Here is a 20,004-nt window from a genome sequence, read left to right as displayed (position 1 = left end):
TCATGTAAATTTATTAACATTTTCATCTGCTTGCTGCAATGAATCTTCCTGTATGACATCCTTCTAACTTTTAACTGCTATGCATGTTTCTTTGTTTTCTTGTTGCAGAATTATTACTATTTTATTTTGGCAATAGGTACTTATTTACACTAAAATGCACTTTGGCCATAAGCCATCAGTCTGCATGACAGTTGTTATAAAAAAGCAAAACCAAAGGAAACAAGTACTATACCAATTATAGCAATATTATTGAAGTGTAGTCCTGTACCAATACAATTTCACATTGAAGAAATTAATCTCGGGTCTTCGTAATAACAGTAACAAGAAAAAAGTGTTGCTCTAAGTGAATGGTTTGTTTTTAAGTTGTGAGTCTTCACAACTTAAAACAATTGTCAAGCCAATATTCCCCCCGTTTTCCAAAGGCTACTAAGAAACTCAGGGACAAATTTGCAAACCACCTCTGTCAACTTTTTAGGATACTGTGATATGAATTTCTAAGTCTAACTTAATTTTGGCACAAACTTATTATGTTTTATATTGCTGCTTATTGTATATTCACATAAGCTGCCTTGAAAATTGTTGGTAATAAGTTGTAGAATAACAATTCACTAATAGATAATCTTGCATCCTCACTTTTGAATCAGACACATATATGATATCCTTTATTTTGTTTGAGTCTATTTTATAGATTTTAAATTTTGAATATTTTTAATCCTTCTTTAGATAATGCTTATTTTTGTCTACATGTTTTAGATCTCTATCACATTTTCACTTAGCTGAACTTCCAGTTTATGTCATATTAGCCTTTTGTTTTTCACCTTCTGTAAATCATGACAAAACCAAGAAAGTACATGTTTCTTTCCTTAAAAAATTATTATAACTTGCTCTGGATACAGCAACATTTTAAGCATAAATTATAGAAACTTGTAGGAATATTTTTTTAGCCTATTAAAAAATAAACTAAAACTTCTATTTAGAGTCCTAAAAATAGAATTCTATCATATTCATTAGGTAAAAAGTATCATTAACCATGATATATGAACTTTTTCTTTTATATTAGATCCTGCTTATGGGTATACATATTCTATATAATATAGCCTAGGTTAGCATAAAGATGGGCTATAAACCAATAAAACCAATCTAATTAAGACAATGTAACAGATAAATGGTTCATCTCACAATGCAGATGATGGAATCATCACTTAGTGATGCTGGGGCGTTTTCAGATTTCTTTTACTATGTGCCTTTAAAGTATATGTACATGGAAGACTATGCCCAACCAAAATGGATCTACACATATTTTATAAACATTATCGCTCTTTAGTGCTGAATATATCCTTCATTGGATTTTGAAGCAGAAAATGATAGGCAAAAAAATAGAAGAACATTAAGAATTTAATTCTACATACTTAAAAAAATAAATAAAAAGCAGGTATCCTTTATGTATAATACCATGAAATTGAGTCTGAGTTAGAGTTTCAAAATATGGGGAAAAAATGAGATTCCTTCTTGCCTATCATTACTCTGATGACAATTATGAATTGATCTATAATGAATATTAATTAAATGAATATTAAGTAATGACATTGATGAAACATTATTGAGCACTGACAATGTGCTTTATCCCACTCTTTAGACAAAAAAGAAAATTGCATAGGCACAAACCCATGGTACCTTACATAAAGAATTTTCAAGAAAATAGATGACTTCAGTTACTATGGTTAAGGTTAAAGAGGTAAATGGAAAAGAAGAGTGAAGCAGCTGAAATGGATGTTAAATAAAACCTGAAGCTCAGTGCAGCAAGTCACAACCTTAGCCAACTGTTCACACCTCTCCACCAGGCTCTCCTCACTTCTGGGAGCTCTCTAACTAGTTCAGGAAATAAGGTTACTGAGAATTCAATATCCAACTTTCAGAATTACAGAGAATTCGAATATCTCCCTCCCTCTTTTAATTAGCTTATGTTTGGTATTGAAGTTGTCATTATTAACTGTTGCTGGTTAGGGTTAAGTGAAAGATAAGACAGGAAGAGGCCATAATCCTTGGACCGTGAGAAAGAAATGCATGCTATACTTCCACTCCCTAACAGGCCCCTGACATCACTGAGGAGTAAACACATGCTCGAAGGAAAGATTTAACATACTCTATGCTATTTAAGACTTACCATATCTACAATGAATAATTTAGTAGAATTCTTATCATAGTGGAAGAGCAAGCAAGATCGGAAGAAGAGGAAAAGTTAATGTAGACATATGGTTCTCTGAGGGTGTTATACCTAGAGATACATAGATTGCTGCTTCAGCAACACCATCACTTGGCCAAGTTTACAGAGTTACAGTAAAGAAGAGAGAGAGGTAGAACTGGAACCATCTGAATCAGATCTAAAGACTATGTTTAAAATTTATATTTTCTCAATAGTTTTGTTTTCCTTTCTCTGATCTAACAAGTTTTATCATTTATCTTGCTGGCATTCTTAAAGGTTAATTTAAGGTAATATAGGGTATTATAATAAGAGAAAGTATTCCAGGAAGAACACACCACAATTGGTCCAAAAGAAGCACAATGATGAACATATTCTTTGTTTTATATCACTTCCTGCCAATGAACACTATATTTACTGTATATTCTGATAATATTATGTCTGTTTAAAAGTAAGATAAAATAATCCCACCAAATTAGTTTTTTGAATGTTTAAATAATTAATAGTTTATTGTAAAACTAACTTTTGGCTTTAGGATTCATTTCAAGCACTGTGTTCCTGATTCGGAGATGTGTTTACAGTACAGAAAGAACTAAACAACTGTGAAATCTGACTCATTTGAACAACCAAATAAGTACATTTTGGGAAAAAATGATACTTTCCAGTATAGATTAGAGAGTAACTTGGAGAAGCCACTCTTCATAAAGATGTTCACTAAGGTGTTATTTATGAGATTAAAATAAGGAATTGCAAACATGCTAAATATAAACACTGTTTCAACTGAATTATAATATCTTCAACTAACGAGATATTATGCAGCCATTAATAGTGATGTTACATAGTATACAGAAATACATAAGCACTTAATGATATCAGTTTAAATGTAAAAACAGGGTGTCACATGATATGTCAAGTTTAATTACAAAAATGCCAAAATATACATTTAAAAATCAAGAGGCAAACTTTAATAGTGGTTCTATTTATACATTAATAATGGTTCCTATATAACTGTTTTAGAGATTTTTAAATGTTTTCCTTTTCAACTTCTATTGTTTTTATAAATTTTATTTAATAAATGCATAGTTCTCTTTTAATAAAGGGTTAAAATTCACTTTCTGGTTCAACATAATGCTTACAATAGTAGTAATATTAGATGATATCGACTGAGAACTTACTATATTTAGGCATAGTTCTAAGAAATTTTCATGAATTAATTCACTTAATTCCATTTTCCAAATGGAATGCATAGGAACAAAATGTTAATAACTTGCTTCATGTCGTAAAACTAATGAAAAGGCCAGGGCTCAAAAACACAGTATACTGCTAGCCTTAATTGGGTTGAACCAATTCACTCTCACACTTGCAAAGTATGAACAATCTGATTGCTTCATGTCCTTTCCAAACTTAGGATTTTTAATTATCCTGATGGGTGTGTAGTGTTATCTCTTGAGATTTAAACATGTGCTCTCCTGACGAGTAAAGATGGTGAGCATATATTCATATGTTTATAGGTGATATGTGTATATATATTTTATTCAAATGATTCTTTAGATCTCTTGCCCTTTTGGATTAGATTGTTTGTTGCTTATCATTGGTTTATGTAAATTATCTTTATATTCTGGACACAAATCATTTGTCACCAGGCTGTAACCACTTGAAATAACTTGCCTACAAATCCAGAGTTCATGTTAGAAACTTAAGTTTCTGGTCTTCCATCCTTTCTGGCTATCACCATCCCATGCTTACTTCTGCTTTCTTTCTCTTCAATTGATCTTCCATACTTCATTTCTAAAACTTTTCATTGGGGTCTCTGAAAACTTTGCTCAAAACAAACTAATTATTCTCTTTCTTTCTAAGTCCCTGCCACTACCTCTATAACACTTCCGAGGTTGCTCATTTTCTCAAACATTACTTGCTCTATTATTTTGATCGTTTTGTGTTTGCTTGTTTTTGTTTTGTTTTTTATGGACTAGCTTGGCTTTGCATTAAAATCATCATTCTTCCAGCCCCAAAGTAGAAACTCTTATCATTTGAGACTCATGGAATCTAATAGTTCTCCCCTCTACTCTTATTCATTACTGTGATACAGCAACCTTTCCACCAAGACCCTGTAATTATCCCAGGTGGTTTTATGGACAAGATGAAACAGACCATGCCCAGAGTTCGTTGACCTCCTAACACCTAGCGAACCTCCTCTCTGCACACCAGCTGAGCCACCCAGATCCACGGCTGCATAATGGAATTTACCATCCTCTGCAACTAATCTATTCTGAAATCACATCAAACCCTAATATTCTGCTCTCTGCTACAATATTCTCTCCTGTTTCCCTCATTTTCTTCCTCTGTTGGTGTTTTCTGATGATTTGCCTCACAACCCAGTAATTATATTCTCATATCTCCTCTGCTCCCTGCTTTAAATTTATTGTAATTCACACTGTTAGCCGAATTATCTTTCTAAAACAAAATCTGATCATGTAGTCTCTTATTTATACTGGATAAAGCCCAAATCCTTGACAAGAAAGGTCAGACTTTTCACCATCTCAGACCTTGTCTTGCCTGTCTCTCCACACCTCACCTTTACTAATAAGACTTAATAAACATTTTGCTGTTGCAAGATCTCACTCTGTACTCTCTTATTTCTGAGACTATTCATATAAAGTTCACTTTGTATTTGCTGGCCAAATTCTTGTTTTATTCAAGATTCAGCTCAGACATCATATCTTCAAGAAAGTTTTCATTTACTCTTTGAATTACACTCAGGATAGATGAAGATTCTCTTCACTAAAGCCTCAGTAAGTTAATGTTTACCTCACCATAATATGTAACCTCCCTGCCTGTCTGGCCCAACAGACTTGAAATTACAGTAAATAAAAGAACTGTTCTTATCTGAATTTTTAGCTCCAGTTACTTTAATAAAAGCCAATGGAAGGAAGGAAGGAAGAAAGAAAGAAGGAAAGAGAAGAAAAAAACAGAAGGAAACTGGCACTGCAGATATTGTAAATAAAAATAATGTACATTGATTATCCGTAATGATCTTAAAAATTCTTTAAAGGCATAGTCATAACAGTTATATGAAGAGTGGATACTTAAATGTAAAAAACCCAAGTTTAAAGTAATCAACATTACATGATGTATTTTATCAACTTTACTAATATATGTTGATGTAGAAAATTATTAATAATTAACCCCTTATTTACAGACTAGAACCTTGCTTTTAAATTATAATGTAAAATATTTTATAAAAAGAAAACTAAATCACAGAGCTAAATATAATAGAAATGATTTTAATGATGATCTGCTTTTGCTGTTCAAATATAAAATTTAAAAAGCTACTTCTTCATGAGACATCTCAAGTATTCATTTGTTGAGAGTAGCAGAATTAATTGAATAAAAGCCTAACCCAAATTGAAGAATCAGTATAAAAACACGTGTAATCACAGAGACCCAGTTAGCCTGATAATTAAAAAAATACATAAAATTTATAATGAATGTAAGACTACACCATAGCTCCAGAGAAGTTGATCAAATATACAGCTTCCACTATAAAATTATTCTGAGAATCAGAGGGACTCTATCTAGCTTATTCTATTGATTTCTGGAAACTAAAAAAGTTATATACCAACAAAAATAGTTTTAAAGTACTAAGTGAGGCTAAATTTTTCTAAATTTTACTAATTTTTTCTTACAGTGCAGAAAAATTTATGAAAAGGACAACAAGAGACTTACAGATTAGCACACAGAAATAAACACACATCCCATCATCATGTTCAAATGTCAGTATAAATTGAACTCTACTCTTCTCAAGGATAGAAGATAAAACATGATAGTAATAAGGCTCATAGGGTTCGAAAGATAACAAACCATGATAAACAGAGCAGAGAGGGACTTCTGTTAGGTAATGAAGGCATCTCCAAAAACATACCTTTTTTGTTACAACGAGGGAATTTCATATAATTTTTTTAAAACCTTTCAGTGCACGTTGATGACATAATGGCGAGTCCAAATTTAATTAAAGCAAATCTGTGAGGGACTAACACAACATGGACCAAGTCTGTCTTGAGTTAGGGGTACAACTTGGAACACAAAGAAGTGGGCAAACTGCATGCTCATCAGGTCATGTTTTATGTGAAACTGCTACAGTTTTTTGCATTGACATTTGATTGGGATTGGACAGCAGAGATTTCTGAGTGTGATCCAAGAAAAGAATCAGGAATGCATTTTTGATGGAGTCCATCAAAGGCAGAACATCCGTTTTGACAATCAATTGGTAAAGGTTAATGGCCTTTTCTGGAAATTAAGTTGTTGATCAAGAGTCCTGACTGATTGCATTAGATTCACTTTCTACTTGTTTGGAGGTGGGATGAGCTATGCAATACCTCTGTAAACAGTTCAGAATTATCTTCAATATGGCAGTAAATAGACTGTGGTTCCAATCATTTTTTGCTGGAAAATTCTCAAAGAAAGCATTATAAGTACCTAAACATGGTCACAAAGAATCTTGATAAATTTTAAGCAATGAAGCTTTTTGTGATAGTATTCTCAAAATATACTAGAAGCCAACTGCAACTCCAGAAATCCGTGATTATATTTGATGTATGGAATCACTGATTACATTTCTATTTTAATTTCAGAGTAGTTGGTTTTAATCCATTTTTGTGGCCATAAGCACCATCAAGACAAATTATTTGTGGAATCCTATTTAATTATTTGTGGAATCCTATTTTAGTGCATGCTTATAAAAGCAGGTCATCAGTGCAAAGAAGATGCTGACCTTGCTAATCTTCATAACAGGTGAGCACGTACGTATTGAATCATTAAAGTTAATAAGTGTTGAGGAGGGATTGAGGGATGAAAAGAGAGGTACAGAAATTTCAAACAATAAATAAATAAAAATAATACCTGAAGAGATGTTTTAAAATATAAGAAGACTGCTGCTATGGACCTCGACCTTAAAGTGTGTCATTAAAATGCTTCAACCAGCAAAAAGGGATCTGTAATGAGTTTATATTGCTCATTGAATAACCAATTCCTGACCACAGGATCAAAAGCAAGGGATAAAAAACTTCAATAAAATCTTATGTCTTAAGTTCTTCATTTCACATTTTCTAGAATAAGCTAGAAATGATATTGATGACCACTTTGCAATAGAGTTTGAAACTCACCTGCTCTTCTTAGAGAACATGATCATGAAAAACTCATATTATTTGTGAGGACTATTTTCCTTCAATGAAATTTTAAAAATTTACAGCAGGTGATACAGTGTGAAATCATTCCTGGGAAGTTAATGAGAGTTCACAAATTGAAAAGCTTCCCGAGCCCATCAGTTGTAGCATATTAAGCAATTTTGTGTGCAAAACAACTTTATTAATTTGTTTAAAGTTTTAGTATTTAAACAGTTAATGAGTTTAAGAGTCAACGTACTTATTCCATGATTGGAAATTTCTACTTAGCAAGGCAGCAAGGTAAAGTGATTTAGGCTAATTTATTGACATGTACAAAACCACAAGGACTTCAAAGAGCAGGTGTACTTAAAGAATTACAAGTAGTTCAAATCCTTGATTCTAGTGTGTAAGGTGGTGTGTGAGGGATTAGACGGGTTGATCCAGTTAAAGAGCCTTGTTTACCATGCTAGAGAGTTTGGCATTGATTTAAAATACTTTAAATATTTAAGAAGGAAAATATTTTATTGTATTTTTGAAAGTGGATCCAGGGAGTAGTATCGAGAATGCAAAGAAAAGAGGAAATTCAGAGATTATGCTATTAGTACTAGGAGAATTCTGGAGAACAATTTTTGGGTGACATATGAGACAGTTACAGTTGGGCTGAAGAAAAGAGAAAGAACATCAAAATAGGCTGTCTAATGATTAATTTGATATTCAAGATGAGGCACCAATTATAATTCTTAGGTTTCTGGCTTGGGAAAGTTGGGGAATGAAGGTTCTAGATAAGGCAAATAGGAGAAGGCCTATATTGGGATTTGGAGAAAGGGCAGAAATGATGAGCTCAGGGTATGAGCTCTGGGTCTTGGGTTCCGATCGTTCTTGGGTTCCGGTCCTGAATTGTCACTTCATAGCCATGTGACATAGGAAATTACTTAATCTGTTTCTCAGTTTCCTCATAGGTAAAATAGAGATAGTTACAATATTTACCTTATGGTGCCGCTGTGATGATTAAATTAATTCATACAAATCATTATCAATAACTGCAAACCCTTCATAATCTCAACTGTTTGTTACCTCACTCATTCTTATAACTTGACACCAAAAACCTTGATTCCAACAATCTTTTTTTTTTTTTGCGGTACGCGGGCCTCGCACTGTTGTGGCCTCTCCCGTTGCGGAGCACAGGCTCCAGACGCGCAGGCTCAGGGGCCATGGCTCACAGGCCCAGCCGCTCTGCGGCATGTGGGATCTTCCCGGACCGGGGCACGAACCCATGTCCCCTGCATCGGCAGGCGGACTCTCAACCACTGTGCCACCAGGGAAGCCCCCAAACAATCTTTGATTCCATTGTAATCCACAATGTATTTTCCTAACACCCCTTACTGTACTTCACTCTTCATGTCCTTACTTCCTTGTTTCCCAGCTTAATTTCCATGGCCAATCCCTATAATTACTCCCTTGCTCATACTCTCAACTCCTTTGCTTCTCTCTCATTTCATCATATTGGGCAAAACACAGTCTCATTAAGGCTGCCCCATGCCTATTCTACTCCTGGGCCTAGAACGTAACTGGAGAAATATGACTGCATATGACCAGAGAAATATACCCATCCAAGCTGACTGATCTTGTTCTAAATCCACAGTTATTAACAGGAAGAGACTTTTCATTATTCCCTGGCAATCATATGGTATTTCTTGATCCACGTAGTTCCCACTCTCCCAGGTGACTCGTGTGTAACTCATTCCTGATCCTCAAAACTCTCATACCGTCTTTGCTCTTAGCAATGACCCACCTTCCTACTTTTCTAAGAAAATCTAAGTGTCATATCTTTTTTCCATTGTTACCCCCTGAACACACCAGTTAGATTGATTGTTCTTTTAAACATGTAAGTCAGATCACTCTCTCTTTTGGTCAAAAGCCTCTAATGGCTTCCAACTTCTTTCACAAGAAAAGCTAAAGACCTTAGCATAGCCTAAACTGTCCTACACATATGAAAATCTTAAGACATATTTCACCTTCTCTACCAGTATTCCCCCTGCAGAAGGAGACCCAGTCACTAATTTCTTTGATGCACTTCAGCTATGTCAGGCTTCTCCTGCCTCTGAGTCTTTGCTTGTCCTTCTTTGGTGACTCCTCTGTCTACAAAGTGCTGGCCCCAGAGAGCCACATCGATGACTCCCTCACATTCCTCAACTCTTTACTCAATTATTTCCTTGGTGAACTCTTAACTACTTCTTTTATAATTGTAGTTCCAGCATTTCTTCTCTTCTTTTCCTACTTTAGTTTCGTCCTTTAAGCTTTACATACCACCAGTAATTTAATATAACCAGGTACTAAATACTGTACTTATTGCTTTGTTTATTGCCTATTTCACTCCACTGGAATGAAGACTCTATGAAGGCAAAGATTTGATTTGGGTTTTTACTGTTTTTCCTTCTACTGTTAATACTACTGGGTACATACTAGACATTCAATAAATACTTTTTGAATGGATTAATATATTTAGCATAGTAGCTGGTATAGTATATGTGCTCAGTAAATAAGTTGCTGTGATTACTTATAATAATGATAACATATCAGGCACATAAACAACATGGAACCTCCAGGTTTCAGCACTTGAGATTCAGAATAGGAGGAGGAACTTAATATAAATTAATACGGTAATGAAATAAATAAATAAACAAGATCCTGCTGGGAAAAATGTTAAGAGCAGAAAGCTGTGGCATGTGAGGGCAGGGCGTACGGATGAGCCAACATGGGGCAGGTTGAAATCTTGAAAGCTAGGAAACATATTAAAAGGAAGTATCCAGAGAAGCAGAAGAAGAATAAGGAGACGATAGTATAATGGGTGTCAAGGTAAGGTAGACACTCATGAAAGAAGAGGTGGTTAGCAGTGCCTAATACTTCAGAGTATATAGTACCAAGGAAATGATAACGTAGCAAATGTCGAGCTACAAATCATGATAAATACCACAGGAAGATTTAATGAGTGAAAATAAATCTTCAGAATCAAAAGTATCTACAAAAGCAATGAAAGAGTTTGCAAGATTGTTAGAGACAGGACTATTCATTTAACCCATGTTCTTTACCTTTGATTCTCTCAAAGAAAGCAAGGATGGAATAATAAAAGAATGTATCTCATGTTTGAACTTATAAGACCAGAGGTTGATATAAGTAGGCCAAAGAAGTAGTCTCACTGAATTGAACAGGGCTTTATACCTAGATAGCTGGATAATAGAATGACATAATAGATTTCTTCTTATAGTTAAAATCTGAGCACAAGGATGCATCTAAAACAGTAAAATTACTACACTTCTTAAAGAGAATGCAAATATATAAAAATTTTATAAGTTCTTTCTCTTTAAGAAAACACTACAAAAGAACATAATACCAAAATTCATCTAAAATGTATTTTAATATGGCTCTCATTATTTTTAATTAATCTTATTTACTACAAGATGTATAATGTATCTTACATGAAGAAAGGAAATTTAGAATTAGTTACTGCTCTCCTCAGCCCCATGGAGGTATTTACTTCTGCTTTATATTTGCAGTTTGAGAAGAGAGTTTTCTTTTTTTTAAATAAAGGAATTTAGATACAACCAGCATTTTACAGATAATTACAAAATGAATCATAAGTGGGTGCAAATTGAGTACTTTGATTAATTTCTAAGTTGACCTTTAGAAAAGTATTTGTCTAACATTTCTTACTTGTTGTATTTTTATTATATCAAATTGAAGTTCCAGCTAGTTAACTTCCATGTTGTTTTAAAAAAATGAGAACTGCATTATAGATATGATAGTTTGTTTTGTAAAATAACTGTTTCACTTTAGAAAAAATTTGGATTTTGAAATGTAATATGAATATTATCTTTGAATAGCTGCTTCTCTTTCTATCAAGATTTGTTCTTTTCAGGATTACCTCACTTACACATTTTTCCCTTGTATATTTATTAAATCAAGGAATTATTTTGCAGGTAAATTTATTGTTCACTAATGAAAGATAAAATACACCTAATGGCAGTGCGTAACTCTCTTCAAGGTGTGTGTCCTCATTCTAAGTAGCCTCTGACTTAGGTGAAAGACCTCCCGACTGCAGATACATAATGTGCATCTCCAGCAAAACTGTCCATAAGAATAACTTCATTATTCTGGGAAGCCAGATCTATAAAACATGTAAAATGTGGAAGTGTTCTTCCCATACAATTTCTGGTAACTACAGCATGACTAAGTGACAAAACCTGAGTCAGCTTCAGTTACAGCATACCTTACTAAGACGTCTATTGTGCCATGAAGGAAAAAGGAAATATAGTGGGCAAAGGGGTATTTTCTGAAGCCATGAGGTATTTTAGGTCTATTGAGTTCTGCCTTGATCAATGGAAAAATGATCTCTGGAAGCATTGAGTGGTAGAGTGTACCAGTTAGTCACAGACACCCCAAGTTATAGCAGAATGATAAGAAGGAAAAACTCACCAGTACCACTGGACAAATTGTTGTAGGTGGTAAAATATGGTCCTTCAAAGGTCCGCAGTCACATTCAGGTTTCAGATGAGAAGCACATTTATTATGCAGCTAGGAAAGGAGAAAGAGGACACTATCAAATTTTGCATGGCAACAGCAAACATGAAGCAGATTATATTTTGCCCAAGATACAGCAAATATATTTAAAGAATTACAAGAACAAACCAACAAGATCTTAAAGGGATTCATACTACATTTGCCCTTATATATATTCTACCTTAAATAAACTGTTTAGCAACTTCTGTGACCCAGCCTATATATTTTCCAATTCTCAGAAATGTTTATATTCGAAATGTGCTTTAGGTTTTCTACCAAAAAGCCTGATTTCTTTGACAAACACACATTATTGTCCATTACAGTCCTTCCTTGGCTTATCTGTTAGCATAATCTTGAAACTACTATGCACTGTGGATGCTTTTTTTTTTTGACCCTCCTGTTTTCTCAAAGTCATTCCAAAGTGCACAGCTCAGTATGGGGCATAATTGATCCCATCATTAGTTTTAACTTTCTAATTCAATATGTAAATGTAACCAGAGATTCATCTCAGTAGGAGCAGGATATAAATATAAGAAGACGATTATGATTATAAAAATTTATATTTATCAGCTCTATATTAAGTATGTGTATAATCATGTAACATGTTATTTCCTTTTCTACATGTAAAAATCTAAGCTGATATTTTTATCAACCTTGTCACAAGTTTAAATTAAGGTGTTATAACATAGTGTATTAAATAGTGATTTTTAAAAAATTGAGATGATAATTCTTATTGGAACCATACAGAATTGCTAAAGTAGTAGTTGTTTAAAGGCATCTAGGGGTATATCTGCCCTCTACTCCCTATCAGTTTAATATAAATATCCATACTTTAGAAAAATGATACATATTAATAAACTAACGTCTTGTTCAAAACCAAAAAGGAGCTGCTTCATTTTTCAGTTTTGAACCCAAAACCACCCCGTTTACGTCATGATTACATTAATTAATTTCCGCAACAAACCTACCTTTGTAACAGTTAATTAACAACCAACCATAGGAGTCTAATGGGGTTGATCTACTGTTAGCGATAGTATAGCTCACCACTATTGAAGGGGTATTTCTGTCGTCCTTGAATCTAAAACATCTGTCACGTCCTGCCTTGGAGTTAAGGCTACTTGCACAGTAATTAACTCACACTAGGCCACATTACATGAAATAAAAGTATCTTTACACATCCATCAATAATTAGCAGTTCTGCTTCTCCGTGGATGTAAACTCCTTTTGAAAAAGTGGTTTAATCTGATCAGGCATTGCTGATCTTTGTGAAGAGGCAGGAGGTATTGAAGATAAAGAAGCAGTTGAAGTCACATGCAAAATAGGAATAAATTAACAGACACTCACTTGGCAAATGCAAATGCATAGTTTCCTCCAAATAAAATCAGTGACTGGTTTAAATATATTAATTTATTGGACTTAATTTTCTTAGAATAAATCATGGCCCTGAAATTTTGGATTTAAACCAATAGATTACCAAGTGTTGCAGGTTAAATTGGTCTTTCCCCAATTGATTTCCTAAATCCTAGTACCTGTGAATATGAACTCATTTGGAAATACCTTTGTAGATGTATTCAAGTTCAGTTGAAGTTATACTGAATTAGGTTGGGTCCTAATCCAATGACTGGTGTCCTTATAAGAAGAGAGAAATCTGGACATAAGGAGACAGATATGAAGAGAAGAAAGCCATGTGACAACGGAGGCAGAGATTTGGTGATGGAGCCACAGGCCAAGGGACACCAAGGACAGCCAAGGATGCAAGGCTCTATGAAGCCTCTACAAATAGAGAGATGTAAGAAAAAAATTCTGTCTGTACACATTGAGAAAGTACTGATTTTCACTCTTGACTGCAGTTAGTGAAGCTTTACATGCAACTCTGAAGGACAGAGATGCAGGGCACTGACCACAGGTACATAAGCTGAGGGCCTCAGCCTCCTCCATGCCTCCATACCATGTGTTTCTAACAATCTACAACTGATATGATAAGGGATGACTAACCTCTCTATACGGTTATTTGAGGGTTACCAGATGTAAGGAAAGATAACAAAGATAACATGAATTTAATGACAGCTTTTTGGCATTTAGGCTAGTTTCCCAGCAGGGGGGGGAAAAAAAGGAACTGAGGACTCAGGTAGAATCACACAGTTGATAAGCCAAACAGAATGTGTGTGTAAAGGGTAACTCTTCGTATTGAGGTTGGAGGGTTTCAGAGCATAGGTGCCAGCAAATGGTCCTATGAAATACTGCTCTCTGCAGAGCTAAATAAAACCAGCATGGCATTGTCCATTTTGATTGTCACGTGGTCCATATTCCCAAGTTTTGTCTAGGCAGCTGCAAGGCAGAGTCTTGCAAGAACCTAGGCATATAGCAGGGTCTACAAGGAGGTCAGTAACCATATCATCATCAGTGAAACAGGGAGACACAGTGCAAGAAAATTCTCCTCCCCAAGAAGTCTGTATTAACTAATAATGTGCAAGGTGCCTTATACCTTTATGAACACTGGAGTCTGGCAGCTGTTATAGTTGGATGTCCATCAACATCATGAGATTATTTACAACCAGGAGTGTCAAACCAGAGGACACCATGTTGGAAAATACTGATCATTCCACAAGGTGTATAGCAGGTCTAGTGCATTTATCATACTGCTCAGGGATATACTTGAGGACAAAATATAAAACGTGAAAGCCAATGAGAAAATGCTTATAGTTCCCAGGACTATTTATCAAGATTAAAAGTGAACCTCATTTTTGCTGTGAAACTAAAACTTCCGCATAAAGTCTCTTTTTTAAAAAAGAGCAAATATCAACAAAATAGAAACCATATAATAGAATTTAAACGGTACTTTCCCCCAAAACTACCCCAAAACGGGTTATGTTCTGTTTCTGGATTAGGTGGTGGCTACACAGGGTGCTCATTTGTGGAAAACTCATTGAGCTCTACCCTTAAGATATTTACACTTTTCTGCATGTATGTTATTTTTCAATAAAACTGTAAAAAGGAAAAAAAAAGTGAATATAACCAGCAATAAAAACAAGTTGCTTACACTGGTCACCACGACATTTTACAGAAAAAGACAGCACAGCTGAGTCCTTCTCAGTGTCAATAAGATACTGAAGTCTGACAATTGTCTTAAAGATAACCCAGATCCCAAATCAGCGAAACAGAAAAAGCCTCGTCAAGAAGAGAAATAAACTAGAACACTGATGAATCCTGCCTCTTAAATGAAATGGCCAGTGAAGCCCAGAGAAAGGAAATCGTTACCTTTTTAAAAGTGTTTTTATTTTTGTTCACATTTACCTCTGCATTTTTAAAGAGTAAGGCATACAAATCTCGGGTCGTTATTTTATTATATGTACAGAAACGTCCATTCATGTTAAGGGAATCAGTCCCTTACCTAGGAAATTCATAAAATATAAACCAGCTATTCCTGGAAGTGAATTAAATACTTGGAAATAATTTCAGAGTTTATGACAATTTCCAATAGCACCTAATTTAGAGCCAGGTCTATGTTTATTGAAAACAGCTGTCTCAATTTAGGAAGAAAAAGAAAATGTGTGAATGATGTGTGTGTGTGTGTTTACTGGATGGAGTTGAGAAAAGAGTGAAGGCATTGTATTGAGAAGAAAGCAATGTAATCTAAGAAGTCAAAAGGGAGAAAAATAGAAAAAAAAATTTTCATAAGAATTTGGAGTCAAAAAAGAAATAAATCATTTTCCTACAGAAAAATGAAGTGTCCAGATTTAGAGGCACATTTGCTGGTTTATATACATTTTTTCTAACATTTTGCCATTTCAGGGTGCTGCCTTAATGCTGGCATTGGCTAAAGCATGAACCTTTCTATTTTAAAGGCATCGGAAACCTTTAAACATTATTGTTAGGAGCTATTTTTTTTTTATTTTGGGGGGGTATTTGCCTCACTTTTTTATTTTTTAACATCTTTATTGGAGTACAATTGCTTTACAATGGTTAGTTTCTGCTGTATAACAAAGTGAATCAGCTATATGTACATATATATCCTCATATCTACTGTCTCTTGTGTCTCCCTCCCTCCCACCCTCCCTATCCCACCCCCCCCAGTTGGTCACAAAGCACCGAGCTGATCTCCCTGTGCTATGCGGCTGCTTCCCACTAGCTATCTATTTTACCTTTGGTAGTGTATATATGTCCATGCCACTCTCTCACTTTGTCCCAGCTTACCCTTTCCCCTCCCCGTGTCCTCAAGTCCATTCTCTAGTAGGTCTGCGCCTTTATTCTGTCATACAGAATGAAGTCAGAAAGAGAAAAACAAATACCGTATGCTAACACATATATATGGAATCTAAAAAAACAAAAAATGGTCATGAAGAACCTAGGGGCAAGGCAGGAACAGAAATAAGGAGTTACTATTTTAAAAGAAGTAGCAGCCCTACATGATACCAAAAGTCAATAATCCACAGTCATCATATAAGCTTTCGTTTGCGAAGCTCAAATGACATGTATCATCCTCCCATCCTGCGAGTCCTGCCTGACCGCGGGTATGTTACCGCAACCGGAGCAAATGATAACATGTTTTAAATAGAGGTTTTACATGTCAAGAAAATATGTTCATGGCAGAAATGAACAGGTGTAAACAGTGTGATCTTAAGAATCAGAGAACGTAAGCAAGGGGAGGAGGAGAGAAGCAATGATGACATTCAGCCCGGCTGACTGAATTATAAAGCCCAGGGGAAATGGTTGCCTAATGGTAGAAGGTAGTTTATACTGCTCTCACTTAGGATTTTTCTGTTTTTAGTTTTTAAGTGGTTAGATTTACAGAAGGAGATAAAACCCAGTTCTAAGAGCCTAACATTCTATCTACATAATGGCAAATAGTATTATATCAAGAAGCCACAGGTTCTGAATAAAAAAAGGGTGCTAAAATGTTTTTTTTATCTTTGAGCATTTGTCTACACATACTTGTATATTTGATGCAGATTTGAGTATTACAGGATGATTTAAAAAAAAATTTTTAAACCATGCATTTAAAATTCACTATTTAGCAGTAAGAAGAACAGTGTTATCAGTCATGAAAGTGAATTATTGAGGACCTCCTCGAAAGTCAGCACTCCATCAAGATTTAGGGTTATTAGAAGAAAAATGTGTATACTGGACCCGGAGCTGGGTGAGATGGTAGTCTAACAGTGTAGATGACGCTAGCATGCAGACGTGACACTGCTGGACAGCAGTTCAGTCTTTCCTTTGGTGTGGAATAAAAGCCTAGAAAGTGTTTAGAAAATGGCAAACATTATTATCAAGGAAAATTTCAAGGAAAATGTGGAACTTAATTTGATTCCTGAGGTATAGTCAAAATTTGAGGTGGGTGCCTTCAGGGCAATACTAGAGTAAGCAAAATAGGGGGGAAGCATGGCTTTCCCAGAGGCCTGTCAACAGACATGCTCGGCTACAGCAGGGACTGGGCATACAGGGGACTATTATATACGTCATGTGCTTAGGTTTGGGTCGGATATTTGGAGAAGTAAAAACCAGGTTGAGGTAGGAAGAGGTGAGAGCTGCATTTATTATCACAGGACTATTATAGGTTGCTGAAGGTGGCATATGATAACAAACTAGTATTTTCAGAAGATGACTCTGGAGGTGGTTTGCAGCCTGTGTTATAGGAAAAGTACCTTCTGTTAGGGAGATAAGCCAAGATTTCTGACTCTAATCTAGTTAAGAGGTGCTAAGAGCCTGCACGTGGGCTGTGAATGGTGAAGACAAAAAACTCAAATCTGAGAGAGATATTTTAAGGGGAAAACTTAAAGTCTCAGAGATAGGTTGGATATACGAAATAGAGGTGAAAGACAAGGATAAAAGAGATTGACTTCTGTTTCCAATGATTGCAAGCCTGATGTTACCATGTCTGATAGAATACAGTTGGAATAGCTGTTCTTAGTGAATATAAATAAATCAGCTTAGTCTAGGATTTAGTGATATTCGGGACCACATGGTTCTGGGTGCTTTTAGAATATGCAGGTGCTATTCTTAGACTGGGCGACTACAGACCCTTCCAGAAGTGAGTAAGAGATGGCATGAGTAACATTCATGGAGTGCCCTCTGTGAGCCACGGGATGGGTTTTGTGCCCTCACATGACATTTTAGCTAGTTTTCACTATGATAATAATTGTCCTTCCATAAGCACTAGTAGGTATAGGGTCTTCCCTGAACACAATGACATACATTTTTTAAAAAAATCCATTTAATTCTTACAAAAATCTTACAAAATAGGTATCATTAAGTCCATTTTACAAATTAGGAAGCTGGCCAAAGCTTTTTACATACTTGGCCCAAGATTGTACAGCTACTACCTTACTGGTTGGACAGAGACATTCTTAAGAATCTGGTCAGTCTAACTTATGACTAAGTTAAAACTCAAGCCATTTCCAAAAGTCATATGTACAAAGGAAGTGATGGCATTTGGAAAACCACTGAAATGAAGCCAGGTTTCGTTATCTTTGTTTCTCTCTGCAATCTATTCCTCACGGACTCCGTTCAGATAGGTCTTACTAAAGCTCAGCTTTGACGGTGCCATATCCCATCGCAACTTCTGCTAGTTCTTTGCTATATTAATAGCACCTTCTGGGAAGCATTAAGACATAAGAAAGTAGATTCAGTTTGTTTAAAGGCAACCAGTAGTGTGTCAGTCAAAAGCAGATCAACTTTATACTAAAATTTTCATACAATAGTTCAGGAAGAAAGTATAATTATACTAAATATATAAATGTTTAGAGGTAAATATCCTCTGTTTAACCTAGGCAAAAAAAATCTATAAATTAATAGATATAGTCTTATAACTGCTTAACATTAAAAACCAAAACAGCACAGAGGCTGAAGTTATTTTTAAGAAGGCTATATATATTCTTCTGGATACATGAGGACTTATATAAAAATATCAAGTCTTGTTTCATTAACTAAACACCCACAGGAACCCCGGAGATCATGGTTTACTGCAAATCAGGCTAAAGTTAGCCAGAAGCCTCGGGTCTTGGGAGAGCTTAGTAAGAGGGCAGCCACTTTTCCCTGACTCTGCCTTACACCCTTCAGTGGTCCCTGGTTAGCCTGTGTCCTGAGTAGAACTCGGGATTTAAATACATTTACAGCTTATATTGTGCTTTGCTGTAGTGACCAAAGAGTCATCTTCATGTACACTCTGATCTTTTGTTAAGAATAAGATGTTAGGGACATGCTGTCTGAACTGAATTAGATATGAAATCCTTAGATTTTAAAAAGCAGAGTTTATCCACAGGTAGCACCTTCTTTCCTATAAAAGGAAAGGCCTAATTTCTTACAACACTAGGAACAGGATCAAGACCAAATATAAATATGTAACTGGAGAGTGCCTGGGCTAGAAATACAGATTTTGGAGTCACAGATGAGAGGAACCACTAAAACAAAAGAAAGAAAACAAGAAAAACAAAATGGAATATAAAACAAGAAAAAAATCTCAAGATGCCCTGATTATCAATAAGACCGTTAGCAATGGTAACTTTGAGGAGAATGATTCCCATAGAATGAAAAGGGCAGAAGATATACCTCATAGAGATTAAATGGGGGAAGGAGAAGACGAGTCAAGTAAAGAAACTTAAAATCTCCAAAAGCTTTTCTATTAGGAAAGGTAGCAATGCATAGTTTTATTTAATTTTCTTTAAGTTTATTTATTTTTATTTTTGGCTGTGCTGGGTCTTTGTTGCTGCGCGTGGGCTTTCTCTAGTTGTAGCGAGAAGAGGCTACTCTTCGTTGCGGTGTGTGGGTCTCTCATTGTCATGGCTACTCTTGTGGCGGAGCACGGGCTCTAGGTGCATGGGCTTCAGTAGTTGTGGTGTGCGGGTTTCAGTAGTTGTGGCTCGCGGGCTCTAGAGCACAGGCTCAGTAGTTGTAGCACACAGGCTTTGTTGCTCCGTAGCATGTGGGATCTTCCCGGGCCAGGGATCAAACCCATGTCTTCTGCATTGGCAGGCAGATTCTTAACCACTGTACCACCGGGGAAGCCCAGCAATGCATATTTTTAGAGCGTTCTAACTTTAAACACATTGTTTTTTTTTCAAGAAATAAAAATAGGAGGGGCTTCCCCGG

General features: G+C 35.4%; 1 protein-coding gene across 6 annotated transcripts in view; it reads right to left on the bottom strand.

Annotated features, from left to right (window-relative positions):
• Positions 1 to 20,004, bottom strand: part of DGKB (diacylglycerol kinase beta) — a gene marked incomplete at both ends in the record, with an annotated part of 637,756 nt that overhangs the window by 461,396 nt on the left and 156,356 nt on the right. For all 6 annotated transcript variants that reach the window (XM_082846621.1, XM_082846623.1, XM_082846625.1 and 3 more), the window contains one exon: positions 11,836 to 11,934. In XM_082846621.1, coding sequence (XP_082702747.1) covers positions 11,836 to 11,934 — 99 coding nt within the window. The remainder of the gene's footprint in view (positions 1 to 11,835; positions 11,935 to 20,004) is intronic.

This window comes from Leucopleurus acutus, assembly GCF_964270905.1.
Source record: "Leucopleurus acutus genome assembly, chromosome: 9".
NCBI lineage: Eukaryota > Metazoa > Chordata > Mammalia > Artiodactyla > Delphinidae > Leucopleurus > Leucopleurus acutus.
The sequence above is the reverse complement of the archived record's forward strand: the minus strand, read 5'-3'. Positions and strand labels throughout refer to the sequence as shown.